The sequence below is a fragment of the Leiobunum rupestre genome, chromosome 4 (assembly GCF_980474605.1).
Source record: "Leiobunum rupestre chromosome 4, qqLeiRupe1.1.hap1, whole genome shotgun sequence".
NCBI lineage: Eukaryota > Metazoa > Arthropoda > Arachnida > Opiliones > Sclerosomatidae > Leiobunum > Leiobunum rupestre.
In genome coordinates, this window is record NC_143387.1 from 12473551 (window position 1) to 12488859 (window position 15309).

At 37.3% G+C, this 15309-nt stretch overlaps 1 protein-coding gene across 1 annotated transcript; it reads right to left on the reverse strand.

Annotated features, from left to right (window-relative positions):
- Positions 1-1782: 1782 nt before the first annotated feature.
- Positions 1783-12068, reverse strand: LOC149946412 (mite group 2 allergen Gly d 2.02-like). The gene is made up of 5 exons (XM_090170734.1): positions 12032-12068; positions 11829-11978; positions 4592-4711; positions 2559-2737; positions 1783-1882 (listed from the first exon to the last, which is right to left on the reverse strand). Exons 1-5 carry the CDS (start codon positions 12066-12068, stop codon positions 1802-1804), a joined length of 567 nt encoding a protein of 188 aa, XP_090026860.1. The 3' UTR covers positions 1783-1801.
- Positions 12069-15309: the final 3241 nt, after the last annotated feature.

The window sequence follows — 15309 nt, forward strand, 5'->3', positions numbered from 1 at the left end:
AGATAGATCTGAAGCAAATATATAGATAGATAGATAGATAAATACTTTGACATAGAATTCGCAATTATGTAGAACTGAACACATTCATCTTTATCGGTTATTTCAACACTTACCTTACCTTGGTGTAGCCCTCAAGTAAGTTCACAAAGCTCTTTCATGTAACCCCCATGGAAACAACAACTGCGTGTCAGTGTTGTTGGTCATAATTTAGCAAAACTAGAGTTCAGTAAAGAGGTTGCACATGACGAACTAAAAACTAAGAGTTTTATTTATCATCCTATGGTGTTGACATTTTTTATTTATTTAATAACGGCCGGTACCAGGCGGTCCGCACTCTGCTAATGTTTTTAATTAAAATTTCATATTACGGCCGGACGACCACCGAAAGTGCAAAGCACTTTCCCTGCTTGTCTAAAAATAGCCATTGTCTGGTAATCTGGATAGAATGTCGTAATTTATTTAGAAATATGAAATCTTCGTTAATGGATGAACCAGTCAGTTCCAAGAAAAAAAGATAAATCTAAACATGTATAAATGAATTGATTGCAGATATGGGTTTATTTAAACAAGAAAATTTGACGTTGATAAGTAGTTGATTTGTTCTTCATTAATTCTAGTTTAAAGTGGATACGTTAATTTTTTCTAAAAGAAATGCTACATAAGAAAACTGTCAGATTCTAAGGCAAAATTCCTATAACCTTTGTGAAACATTCGATTAAGCTTCAGAAATTGTATGATTTTGAGATTGATGAATTACATTTGATCCTTCCCTTAAAATAACAGCAAGAATAGCTCTCCTTACATTCAATAATAATTCAAATACATCTGATCTTACCGTTAAGACAAAATTAAAAATATTGATCGTAATATAATGACCAGTAATGTTTTTCGACTTGTACTGTTACATATACTTTTTATAACCGCAAAAGTCCTTATGTTCACAGTTATGAAGATTAAAACAAGATGGCACAGCCACAATAGCAGCCTTTTCCTCCAAGCACTCTTTATTTTGCCCCTTTGATTAAAAACCACGGAACAGCAATGGCAGAATTCGTCGATTTCCGAGGGGACCTATACGGAGCTATAGACTATACAGACCTATAGCTCCCACTGTATTATTCACCTTCACCATCACTATCATCATCACCACCACCATCACATCGCCACCGCATAACAGCGAAAATAACAGCCTCTTTTCTCTGTACTAGAGGAAGGAGCTAAAAACAGCAACATTCTGTAAATATTACCAATATGAGACAGTATCTTCCCTTATATATTGCTGTAGTTTTAGCAGTAGACACTGCAGTATTTAACAAGAAACATGACAGTAAACAATACAGCAAAGATGGTAAATTCCACAGCACGCTACTGGCATCTATGCTGACCGCAGTTTAAAATTTACTACAATGTTTTTCAATATGTATAAGGAAAGCGGTCGCTTTTAAAGATGTTGGGAGCTTTCATACACTAATAAGGCTTTCTCTTTCTCTTTGTTTAACTAGAAAAATGACTCGTGTCTTATTTTAGTTCACTCTCCACCTTCCACCAGCTAATGATTTCCCTAAGATTGCGAAATGTTAATTAAACCAAACCGATTGGAAACTTATTAAATGATTTTTTTTTAATATTTCAAATGCATATCAAGTAAAAATTAAAAGCAAAAACGATTTTCAAGATGCAGCGTTTAAGTTGGTACAAAACTACTCTGATTACTAATCTTAAATCCAAAGCCGCGAATGTTCAATTTTACAGTAACAAAGTGAGAAACTGCGTAAGCGAGATTTTACAAATGAATTTTGAATTAGATAACCGTCACGTTAGTTTTAATGCACATCATTAAATCCTTTCCAACGTGAAGTTTGATGTAAGCTTCACCTTTAACCTAAAAATGAAATGTCGAATCTTTTAGAAAACAAATTCTACACCATATTGGATATATTTCCCACTATTGAAAAATAATGCTGATGATATATGTAATAACCAAAAGTTTTCTGTGTAGCTAATCTTTTTCAAAGATTATATATTTTACATATCTCTGTTGCTCACTTAAATAAAAACAAAACCTGCCAAACATCTTAACATCAAATATTAGGTATAATACTGTACCCAAAGTTCCCAGTCCCACCGAACGTGAAAAAACAGCAAACATTTTTCTACCCACCCACCTGAATAGGTTAGCTCTTTGCACCGATTACGTGTAATCACTATGTACGACTAAATATTGATCCGTTCCTTGGAAATTTATCTCGCTACAGTGGCGTAGACTAGGGGGGTTTCCAAGTCAGACCCCCCTTAGGCCTATCTTTGACTGTACAAAAATTCCACCCCCTTCTCGACCCCCTTTTAACATTCACATACTTCGGCCCCCCCTTGACGAATTTCTGGCTACACCACTGCCTCACTATATGGATTTGAGTCATATTTAAACGTGTAAAGCTAAACTTAATTTTTGTATAATTAAGTTTGGTTTTACGCAAAATTGGATACGTCATATCGTCCAAAGTGTCAACGTTTATCCCGTAAGGTATCATTACGGTTATTGGTTGGTTAAGACTTACCGTTGGATAAAATGGCAATATATTGAGGTTAACGCTGTAATATTGAATATCTCCCTCTTTCACGGGACATGTGAGATTACCACTGACGCAAGCGTCTCTCTTCAACCCGGGGAAGGTTGCCGGAATGGAACCTTCAAGGAGAGCTCCTAGCTCATGGCGAACTCTAGTGGCGTTTAAATCTGTGGAATAAAAACGCGAAAGATTGTTTAGCCATAAAATTAATCTGAGATTAGAAAGAGCTTGGAAAAAAACCTAAACCTAGTAGCTCGTGGCATGTAACACGACCGATTAAATCGTTTCCATACAGTGTTTAAAACTGCATGTAGCTATTGATTCAATGCAAGCCAAAAGTAATGTATTTATACTCAAGATCAATAAATATGTTGAACACATTTTTAGTCAAATCAGCCCGTTAATTATGTTTTCCTAAAACTGACATTTTCCTACGTGATGGAAGAACACGTCAGTGACGTTTTTCATTTCTCCCTCCCGTACCTTTGGAACATTCGACTATCATCCCTCTGTAAGTCTCACCGAAGTCATTCTCCCTATGTAAACATTTACAATGACTTCATTTTATTGAGCAAGGGGTGAGCATTTTCACCCGCTAAATGTTTATGATTATCTGATTTTTATGGGATGTCGGTGAAGGCACGACCCAAAGCCCAAGGAAGTTGGGAGAAAAACCTTTCTTTGGTGATTTGAGAACTCAAAAACTCTACGCCGAAGGAGTTGTTCCGAGTTTTCACCCAGTGTCACAAACTGGGATGGAACCAGGCTCCTCTTGCTGCTAACAACTTCGCCACCCCACTACTAGGTTCCCCTTTATTAAAAAACCACGTTTCATGATTTCGACATTTGGAAATTACGTTTTGTTTGAAATATATAAATTATTTTATCTGTGAGGTTTTTTATATGATGAACATAAAAAAATAAATTAATTTTTCCAACAATTCATAATTTTTTCATCACTCTGCTTCTTCTTGGAGGCATGTAATGACTAGCAGATCACTGAGACGTCGATCTCCACATCTATAAGGGTACTTAGAGTTTTACTTGTTTCATGCAGCTGAAAAATCGCTTGTTTTCAACTGATGTTACGGCCAATGTCAGGTTAAGGTCAATTCCTGTTAAGAGCTCCCTGAAACCATGTGGAATGCACGCTCAAAGGATATGTTATTGCTTATTATTTTCTGCATAATAGACAGAAGAAAAGATTTTTCCAAGGTATTTGGAAAAAGTTTTGTTCGGTCTTTTCTCCTGAAAATAACTAGCATTTATGCGATAACTCTTTCGATTAAAAATCCAGAAAATATTAAATTGGACGCAATTTTTAGCCTTTAAAACACCTGTTCTCTCAGACTCTCGGACACTCAAGTTCTTCCCCACCTGCAATATCCTGAAATGACTTCCCAGGTGGTAAGCCGGAGACGGTCTGTAGAAGACTAAACTACATTTTTCCCTAAGACCACTACCCGAGAGACGCGCCATACGAACCTTTACCGTCGTCTCGGCATAAGCCAGCAGGCTCATGAGTTTACGGAATTCAAACATTCAATTTTCTCAAATGCTGCTAAAGTTATTCATTTATTGAAATCATTTTAAGTAAGTTTCGGTGCCATAAAATGAACCGATTTTCCTGTGTCACAAAAAATGTATTTTTGTAATGCAACGATGAAACGTAATATTAATTTTCACTGCGTTATTCAAAACTTTTCGGCAAAACATTTTAGCTTAATAATAAGTCAATTTCTATCGTTTATAAGTCAGGTTACAAATGAGATTCGCTTTAGTATCGAGTCACTAGACACAACCTAGTGTTATTAGATAATTTACTAAAAATTATTTTTTTAACAAAACACTCGGTTACAGTGTTTAATATTTCGCCTTTCCTGTTTCTACAAGAACTGTTTTAATTAAGCCTTATTCACAGTTTAAAAAATAGAACGTCAAAAGGAAGGATCATATCTTAAATAATTGTTGAAAACAGTATAAAGCCAAGGTTTTTTTGGACTCATTTGAAATGGACTTACTTGAAATAAACCGGGCTTGAATTTGAAGTGTCGTTCCGCGTTTAACCTCGCACGGATCTTTATCGCAGGGAGTTGCGTGCAATTCCGTCAGTTCAGGAGCACCTTTTAAATTAATGTCCTCTCAATTATTTCGCTACAGTAATAACGAGAAATAGTAAAACAATTAACCTCCACAATTTTCAAACTTAATCGATCGAGATAAAGCCGAAGGAACTGATAGAAAAATAAAAATTGAGCTCAACAAAAACACAAACGTTGGTCGAAAGACTTCCATATTGAAGATATCTTTTGGCTAATGCCTTTGGTGTAAGACGACAAATTTTTGAAAATGTTTAACAGTGTACACTTTTAATATGCCTCTACATTTTTAACTACAATTTTACCGCATTTCGATCTTTCCTCGCTTCAAACGCCTTATATATTTAAGCAGAAAGTTCCTTATGTAGAAATAACCTTGAAAGGAAGAAAAAGTTTGGGTTCATCTCTTAAATTGAAAACCTTTTTTAATTAAAATAATTGTACTTTTACTTCCTTGATTCGTCTGAACAAAGCCACACACAATACCATAAAATGTGGCTAGAGCCAGAACTAAACTTTAAAGTTCTATAAATCAAGCTAATAAAATTTAAAGGAAGAACCTTGTCAGTTAAATTTACACGTCACCTATTAATAGTAATTTGAAGGTAATCATATGAAAATATGTTATGGTAAGGGAAGTTAATAGATTAGCCCCTAAAAGATGTTTCAAACCGTGATCAGTAGCGTAACGACAAAATTTGGGCTCCCCCGCAGGATATCAAAAGGGCCCTTTATAAAAAAAAACAATTTATTTCTTATTTTTACAAGTTTTCTGAAAATATTGGGGATATGTGTCAGATTTCTACATTTTTACCAATATTTAAAGCATTATTTTTAAATAGGCCCTATTTAAAAATTTAAATAAATTAAAAACCAATACTTAAAACGAAAGGGCCCCCTATTTGGTGAAAATGTCATGGGGCCCCCACGATCGCCGTGTCTGCGGGTCCCTAGTTACGCCCCTGACCGTGATTATATGATTAAAAATGAATCACTCCAACCAATAAAAGTATACAAATTTAATATTACATAAATATACCCAGCTTTTATTTATCACATAGAAAGCAAAAATAATTCGCTTGCTCGAGCCATTTCGTGAAGAGCAAATCCTGTACACTCTGTTCAAAAAGTCTTTGCCGGTGGGAGATTTCGAATATTTTCGCCCGTCATTTCTTGTATAATTGCATCAAGTCGAAGCGGACATCGGTAATAGATTAATAAAATGTTTAGCTACAAATTGGCCAAAATCATTTTCTGGATAGTCTTATAATTTGGCCTATTTTGGCCTAAAAGAGGGGGTATCATTTTTTTTAATTTTGATCTCAGGTCATTTTAAACACGATTTTCGTGTTCTCTGGGGTTGATTTATATTTAGAAAGTGTTGGACATATTCAAATCGACGCATTTGTTCAAAAGATATTCACCAAAGACGTTTTCACAGAAATTGAGAAATATCTAAACATCTCACCAAGCCATTTAAAATAATAAATGTTGACGGGTTTTGTCACCATCTATAGTTCCTACAAGTAATCTTTTTTGTTTAATTCTAAATATGTGTTAACTAACTTTAAAATATAAATTTTAAATATAGTGTTTATTTTAGTTACAAATTTGAAAAGTCGGAAATTTTATAATTTGTTTTATAATGTTGCGGTTTTTAAACTTTTACAATTTTAACTAATTTCACAGCAGCGCGTGAAAGCATCTTAAGACGACGAAAACAAATCTCCGCGCTACACCCTGAAAAGTGAGAGGCGCTTAAGGTAACAGGTTAAAATCGAAATAGATAATTGAAGGTAGTATCGTCTGCTATGCAATTTCGTCGACCTAGTAATTTTATGCGTAGGCGTAAGTCCGATTAACGCAAACTGAATTTGGTGCCACGTTGGAATAAGGCTATGGGCATTTACACGAAGTTAACTAGAGATCGCCACGGGCGGCTCCAGACTAATTTTATGGGGGGGGGGGGGGCACCGTATTGGTTTTTTATTGAAAAAAGTAAAGAAATAAAAACCTAGAATCCCGTGTGGTATATATTAATTATTTGCCCCCCCCCCCCCCCGATGCCACCCCGAGAAATCAGCAAAATGTAGCAAATCTGAAAATTACGCCTAACGAGGCCTACGGACGACTTGAAAAGTTTATTTACGTATGTTAGTAAACACTTAACTTCATATGTGTTTAATACGTATACGTTATCGTTAGTACTAATATAGGACCGTATAGATATTTTCTAGGCTGAAGCTAAGATCGCGTTAGACTGTAATTTTAAAAGTCAATTAAAGGTCCACACCGAGTAGCGACTTTCGATAGCTCCTTTAAATCCATACACATTTACCCTGCTTGAATTAATATGCCACGATCCTAGCTCTTCGTAATTTTCCGGTATAAAATGATTTCGATTCAGCGCGAACCTTGAAGTTTAAGTAAGTGATTCAGCTGAATCGAAATCATTTTATACCGAAACATTACGACCAGGGTATATGCATTTAGAAGAGCTAGGATCGTGGCATATTATTTCAAGCAGGGTGAATGTGTATGGATTTAAAGGAGCTATCGAAAGTCGCTACTCGGTGTGGACCTTTAATTGACTTTTAAAATAACCAGTGTAACGCGATCTCAGCTTCAACCAATACTGTGCCCCCTCCCCCATAAAATTAGTCTGGAGCCGCCCGTGGCGATCTCTAGTTAACTTCGTGTAAATGCCCATAGCCTTATTCCAACGTGGCACCAAATTCAGTTTTCGTTAATCGGACTTACGCCTACGCATAAAATTACTAGGGCGACGAAATTGCATAGCAGACGATACTACCTTCAATTATCTATTTCGATTTTAACCTATAACCTTAAGCGCCTCTCACTTTTCAGGGTGTAGCGCGGAGATTTGTTTTCGTCGTCTTAAGATGCTTTCACGCGCTGCTGTGAAATTAGTTAAAATTGTAAAAGTTTAAAAACCGCAAAATTATAAAAAAAATTATAAAATTTCCCGACTTTTCAAATTTGTAACTAAAATAAACACTATATTTAAAATTTATATTTTAAAGTTAGTTAACACTTGTAAAATAAATTTAACTATTTTCAATAAATAAAAAAAACTTCTAAAAATTTAATTTTTAAGTATTTGAGGAACAAGGAGCACACTTTTAAAAAATCTTTGCCTACACCTAAATATTTTCTGGCGTCGCCCCTGTTCGTTTCTCAAATGAGCACATGAAAATATTTATGTTAACCTTCAATTTGTTACATATTTAGAATTAAACAAAAAGATTACTTCTAGGAACTATAGATGGCGACAAAACCCGTCAACATTTATTATTTTAAATGGCTTGGTGAGATGTTTAGATATTTCTTAATTTATGTGAAATTTTCTTTGGTGAATATCTTTTGAACCAATGCATCGATTTGAATAATTCCAACACTTTCTAAATATAAATCAACCCCGGAGAACACGACAATTAGGTTTAAAATGACCTGAGATCAAAATTAAAAAAGTTGACACCCCCTCTTTTAGGCCGAAATAGGCCAATTTATAAGTCTATAGAGAAAATGATTTTGGCCAATTTGTAGCTAAACATTTTATTTATCTATTACCGATGTCCGCTTCGACTTGATGCAACTATACAAGAAATGACGGGCGAAAATATTCGAAATCTCCCACGGGCAAAGACGTTTTGAACAGAGTGTACATGTATTTCGAATTAGACGCCAGTGTAATATCTTAAACCCTTAACGTAAAGTTCGTAAATAATCATAAGGGACGGTAGTGCCTATGCAAAAATCAGGTACAGAGTAGCTACCCGAGAACTTGTTATATTATCTCGAACCAGAATGAAGCCGAATTTACTATAGGTCATTTCAAAAAAATTGATGTATCGTTTGCCAGGTTACAGGCACGTGACAAACAAATACTAATTTCATCGAACAGGGTTGACGCGAATTGTGGTAGTAATAAGTCAAAGTTAGGCTTAATTTTTCTTCTTCTTCCATCGTCTCCTCGCAGACCGCTCTACTGCAAACACTACCTAACCGATTTAAATGAAATTTGGTATGCCTCCAAAATACTCGATTTTCGTCTGCTAAGTATTTAGAGGAAGAATCTATAGAAAGGGACGGTAAACGCTACGCAAGGTCCGGATAAATAGCGTATACTACCCGAGAACTGGCTATATTATATCCAACTAGAATGAGGTTGATTTCACCCCCTTGTATCTCACAAACTATAGCTTAGAATAAAACAAATGATATGTCGTTTGAAAGACCAGAAAAACGGGAAAACCATATTCTAACACCATTAATCTGGGAAGAATTGGTTTCATTAACAGGAAGTCAAAGTTAGCCTTCATTCTTCCTGTTCTATCTTCCTATCGCAGACCGCTCTACAGCAAAAAGTGCTGAACCAATGTACATTAAATTTGGTACATAAGTTCATTTTAGCCTCCCATTGTGGCGTTCTTAATTTTAAGTTTCAATTGTAAATGGTTCTTGAGTAATTGTGTAAAATGTATACTTTACACATACTAAATACCGGGTGCGGCACGGCCCCTTGAACCCGCCCTGAGCTTATCCGCAGCGCTCGCGGGTATATACTACATAAATAATACATACTACATACATTATCACACATTTTAGATAAAGATAAGTTAATAATTATAACCAATTATAACCATGAATTTAACTTTTAATCGAGAAGTGTGATAATTAACTATTAATCGATAAGTGTGATATAGATAACTTTTCAGCGTTAATAGATAATTTTTTACCTCTCTTAGATAACTTTTTAACGTTTATAGAGATCTTTTTATGAATCGTGTATTTAGTAAACGAACCATTATAGGCTGGTGTCGTCCATGTGTGTGTGTGATCGGGTATGATTGGGAACGCGAAAAAACGTAGCCAAGCGGGAGAAATTCCTCTTAGTTTGAGTTGTGTAGATCATCAAGAGCCCTATACAACGGCAAATTGACGTGGCAACACAGTTTGAACTATAGTCGTTTCACCAGTGCGCGCATGTGTTTTTCGGCTTCCCGGCTAGAAATGAAATATAAAAAATACGGCCGAACGATGGGCGACGCTCAGTGCGAAAACTGAAAGAGCGAAAAATTGGTCGCTCTCGCTCTCACGTGAAGCGCTCCCTCTTAAAGAGCGGGTTTCTCCGACTTTCGATGCTCTCTCTCTAGGCACTCTCTCTCTAGTGGGAGAGCACCAGAAGGAAGAGTGGCACTTTCGCTCCCCTCTCGCACTTGCTATTGTGGGCTCTACGCGAAGCGCGTGTTTTCCCCCTCTTTCGTCAAGCCACCCTTCTAAAAGTGCGACGCCATCGTCCGTCTCGATTCCGCTCTTTTCATTTTCTTGGCGCGCTTCGAAAAGGCGCGAAATTCGAATTTCAATATTTTTTCACCCTTTAATGGATGCGAAATTACAATTTCTATTTATTGAAAAAGACGAAAAATTAATAATTGGGTACACTTTTAAATGCAGTTTAATTTTTAAGTTATTAATTTTATCTTGTATGTAATTTTTCGCTGAATTTTACGTAAATCTCAGTAAACTAATACAAACTTCATAAAATTAATTATAGTCGATGAAGTCATACTTAACAACGAATTGTGGTGCACGTAATTTGTGTTTATTTAGAGCGTATTAATTTTTATTTTAAGAGACACTTCCTAACCTATTTAATGTATGATTATTTAAAAAAAGTAAGCTTATTTCAAAGTTTTCGTCTATGTATAGCAAGTAAGCTTATTTCAATGTTTTCGTCCGATATAATTTTATAATGCGGTAAATATTTAAATTCAAGGTAACATTTTAGTGGCTAATTTATAAATTGTGATTTTTCGACGCCTTTTACTTATATCTCATTATTTAATATATTAGTTTAATGAGCTGAATTGTATCGGTTATTTATTTCCGTTGAAGTGATACACTTATTATCCGTTATCACCGACGGGATGACAATTATGTTTAGGGAGTGGATATGTTGCTTTAGTCCCATAAATTGGCTTTTGCTATGTTTTCAATTTAGTTACTGAAGTCGTTTGCAATGGAGCGGATAGCTAATAAAGAAGGGTATGCAGTAGCTATGAATTTAGCTATACCATTTTAATATCTTGGTACTATGCATTTATTTGAAAATAGTCAAGAAAAGTAACCAGGGACGTCATTTGGGTAGGGCAAGGGGGGGCATTGCCCCCCCCTGGATTTCTATGATCTTAAAATGTTCATGCATATCTTGGGAAATTTTTGGTTCTCGCAATTATCCTGAAAATCAATAGCAAATATGCAATAACTATTTCGATTAAAAATCCCAAAAATATGAAATTTGATGGGTTTTTGTCCTTTTAAAAAACTGGTTTTCCGGAGCTCTATAGTTCTGCCCCCTCCTGTAAAATCCTGAAATGACGTTCCTGAAAGTAACTGAACTAAAATAGTAAACTTGACCAACTCTAACCTAACCTAAACATGGATCTTCGATAGTACATACCTTATAAATAAAATACCAAATCACCCCGCCAATTGGGCTACATTTTAAAATTCTTTCGGTCGAATGGGATTTAAGTCGAATGGGATTTAAGTCGAATGGGAATAAACGGATATGTTCGTAGGGGGAGAGTGTTAAATCCGTTAGTGCCAGTCATGCAAAGAAAAGCAAAAGTTTCGGCCACAGGTGATAGCCAGACTTCGCGTCGCCAGCGCATTATAATTAAGAAAGGGGGAACTCGCAAATGGGACGGGTTTTATATATCCCGAATTTTCGATATTTGCGGAATCTTTAGTACTGACGACCATATATTTCAGAAATTTATTTAAATGTTTATCGTCCTAATTTTTAAATGTTTCCTAGTAACAATTATCTTGCGTAAGATTATATAAATGTTCCTACTCCTAAGTTTTAAAACTAAGCTTATTTAAATGTTTCTTACAAGTTTTAAACGTAAGCTTATTTAAATTCTTAGAGAAAATCGGTCTGAAAAGGGCCGTTTTGATTGTATATTCAAAGCGAAAACCATTGAAAAGGTTTTTCTTTATATAAAATGAGTTCACTACATTATAAAGTGCCTGTAACCAGACTGAAAGTGGCCCTGAAAAGGGCCGTTTTTGTTCAAAATTGATCTTTGTCCGATTACTCGGTCTTGGGTCGCTTCCCACCACGACATACTGATACTGCCGAGTAAAGCGCGTCGTTGGACGTCTACGAGTTTGTCTTCCATTTCCTTGTTGCGTAAGCGTTCATGCAACAACAAGTCCCGATAATAATCCAGTCGGTTCTCTAAATTATCTTCAAAACTATGCGGGTCATCTATTTTTTCTGAAATATATCAATATATATTCCAATAAGTGAACGCAATGCGGTGTTCTTACGTTTCAAGGAACGATTTTGGTTTCTCAGACTGTCCATGACGAAAGTCGAAGAAGTAATGAGAAACTAGTCTCTCGTTTTCGCGTTTTATACCGATTGGCCGAAGAAAGGAGGGGAGGAGTTGCCGTTTGTCCACCACAGCCTCCGTCCTTGCGCGAATTTCGTGGGCGTTATAGGAATAAACTCTCAATTCTCAGAATTTCCAGAAAAGGATTTTACAAATATTTTAAAATGCTTTTTGCATTGTTAAAAAAAGAGCTTAAAAACCAATTTACAATATATTTTAGCAATACAGTATTTTATATTTCGCTAAATAAAATAATATTTTTTAAATGGCTATTTTGAACCATAGGACCGGCAAAATTTTCTCACTTTTTAGTTCCACCTGATCAAAGTACTTTTTAAGGGGAACTTAATGGTGCAAAAATTATTGAGAAGTTCGAAACGGGCCGATATGGACGTAAAAATATCCATCTGCATTTCGATTACGTCGGAAGTTATCTCGAGACTGACGGGACTCCCGCCATTTCTGTGGTGGGGCGTTGCAAGTTCGAGGGGTGTCACCAGTTGATCGTGGGAGGAGTCAGTAGCGCTTACGCTATGGAACGACACGCTGTAAGTTTAATATTTACGTTTTAGAACTTTTTTCGGTTCTAAATTTGTTTTTAAATAACGTTTTTTCATTCATTTTTATTTTAAGACTGCTGTCCATAATCTATCGTTGACTCCTGATCCCAACGACGACGGCGATTACCAGATCGACGTTTTGGGATCGGGGAGCAAATCGACTCCTCCACCTTCTAAGAGGACGAAACTTGATCCGGCGCCGGTGGCCAAGAAAGCTAACCAGGCCCTCTTCAAGCGATGGCTTGTTTATATTTTAGCTATTGACGGGTTGCCTTTCCGGAAAGGCAACGGAGTTTTCCAACCCAGCCCGTCACCTCGGAGTTGGCGCACATCGTGACAAATGAGCTAAGGCCGAAAATAACGGTAATTAAATTTTATTTAGACCTTAAGTTATTCATTTGCAGTTGCATTTTAAGTATAGTTTATTTTTTTACATGTCAGAGGATTCTCGGCAATTTGGCACAGGGCACGTTACATTTGACCCTGGACATTTGGTCGAGCTGGCGCCAGCAATCGGTTCTCGGAGTTCGAGTTCAATTTATTGACTCTAACTTTAAATTCCGAAATCTTTTGCTGGCATTAGCGCATTTTCCGGGATCGCACACTGCCACGGCAATTTTGGGAAAATTCGGGAAATTTTGGCTGAATTCGGTCTATCCGAGTCTTCCGTAAGAAATTATATTTTACACGCTCATTTTTCGAGAATTATAAATTAATGTTGAGCATTTTCAGATCTCGTGTATTTGCGCGGACAACGCGTCCAATATCACCAAGGCGGTGAACTTGCTTGACGTTTTGAGACAGCCCAGTATAGTAGAGCCCTGAACGTCGCGGGATTGGCGTCCTCTGATCCCGATATTGAATCTTTAATTGATTCATCGGACGACGAGAATTATTGTTTTAGATGACGGTATATTTCGTTTCTCTCACCAAGTGGTAGATACGGCGGAATTCTTTTTTTAAACCTTTTTTCTTTCGGTTATAGGTTGGAATACGTGGAGCCAACTGTTACTGGTACAGCCACAGCGCCCCGTTGGACCAGTCTCTGAGCCAATGTCTCCGAGCGACGAGTTAGGCGAATTCATCCTGGAACACTCCACTGCTCTTCACGGAACGTGGACGAGGAAACTGTGCGTTTGCCACTCTCTCCAGTTAGAGGTGAACAATTCCGTGAAGGTAGTTCCAAGGGTTCAAAGGATGATTCAAAACGTAGACAATTGGGTGTCGTTCCTGCGTCGCTCCAGCAAGTGGAGCGAATAATTTCGTTCTAAATCGCCAAGTGGTCTTGACCTCAAGGCCATCGTCGTCACGAGTTGGAACTCCATCTATGCCACCATGGAACGTTTAGCGCAAGTAAGCAGCATATTAAAAACGGAGTTTGACAAAGATGATTATACTAATTTGTCCCATAATCCACGTTGCCTTTTCGTAATTTCTCTAGGAAGGGATGCTCATGGCGCTCAAGGACACTTTCCTTGAAGCCGGCGTCTTCGAGGATCAGATGGAAGAGGACCATCTTCACCAAATGGAGTTGCTGCGGTTTTAAAAACCAATGCAGGTCGCTACTGATACGTTTCAGAAGCAGGAGCCACTTTCTCACCTGGTCATAGGTACTCTTCTCGATACCTATGACCAGATATCCGCCGCTAGAGTGGCTTCTACGGGGAATTTCAAAAGGAACTATTAGTTCACTTGAAATCTCGAATCTTCGAGGAAATAGTCGACCTCGATTACGTGGTAGCCGCCACTTTAGACCCCAGAGGGAAAACATCATTATTTCCTCGTAATATACCTTCAAATCCTAGTAACAAAATTAATTAATTAATTTTAAAGCATCTTTTAAAATCAGAAATGGGTTGCGGACGACGCAGAGAGGAGAAATCTACCACTCGCTTAAGGAGAAGGATTCCATCAGGCATCTATCAGCGTTTGCCGCCCGATTACCTGAACCTGTGGAGGAGGAGGAGGACGACCAGCCGACATCCAGGGGTGGAATGCGGTCCCGTGTGAGGGAGAACCACCCCGCTGAACAAGCAACTGCTGCTGTTGACAGAATTAGCTCCTTAAAGAGCGAAGTGGCCAGGTATCTGGAGGCATAGAGGGTAGAAGGGGAGGAGTAGAAGCTTATACCTTTAGCAAGGCATTTTTGGAATTCTCGGATTTCGACTCGAAATTTTTTCCTCTTAACATCCGGTTTCCTACTATTGGTCTATTCTATAAGAAAAAAATCCGCGGGCATATTCCGGAAGTTCCGGGGGAAATTTTAAAGCGATAACTCTTCGGGAGAGCCTTCTACTCCTCCCCTTCTACCCTCTATGCTGGAGGAGCGGGTTCAACCGTTGGAAACGGACGTACTTCAGTTTTGGAGCAGCTACTCAAAATAATATCAAGTTTTGGCGGAGTTAGCCAAAAGAATACTAAGCATTCCAGTGGCCAGCGCCGATGTAGATTGGATGTTTTCGGTGGCGGGGTCGATATTAAGGAATCGACGAAGCCGAATTACCTTAAATAACGTTGCCTATTTATTGATTTCCTATCGACGGCGTCAAAATACGTCACCGTTGAACCCCAACCGCGGTTAACAGTTGGCTTACACGTATTAGTTTAAATAAGCTTACTTGTTATACATGGAGGAAAATAATAAAATTATCCG

Excerpts from the sequence above, each read along its gene's own strand:
- LOC149946412 (XM_090170734.1), bottom strand. The coding sequence starts at position 12,068 with ATGGACAGTCTGAGAAACCAAAATCGTTCCTTGAAAC. Across the intron at positions 4,712-11,828 it reads CGCTTTACTCGGCAGTATCA|AGGACATTAATTTAAAAGGT; the intron begins GTATGTCGTGGT and ends GAAATAATTGAG. Across the intron at positions 1,883-2,558 it reads TATTGCCATTTTATCCAACG|GTTAAAGGTGAAGCTTACAT; the intron begins GTAAGTCTTAAC and ends TTTCATTTTTAG.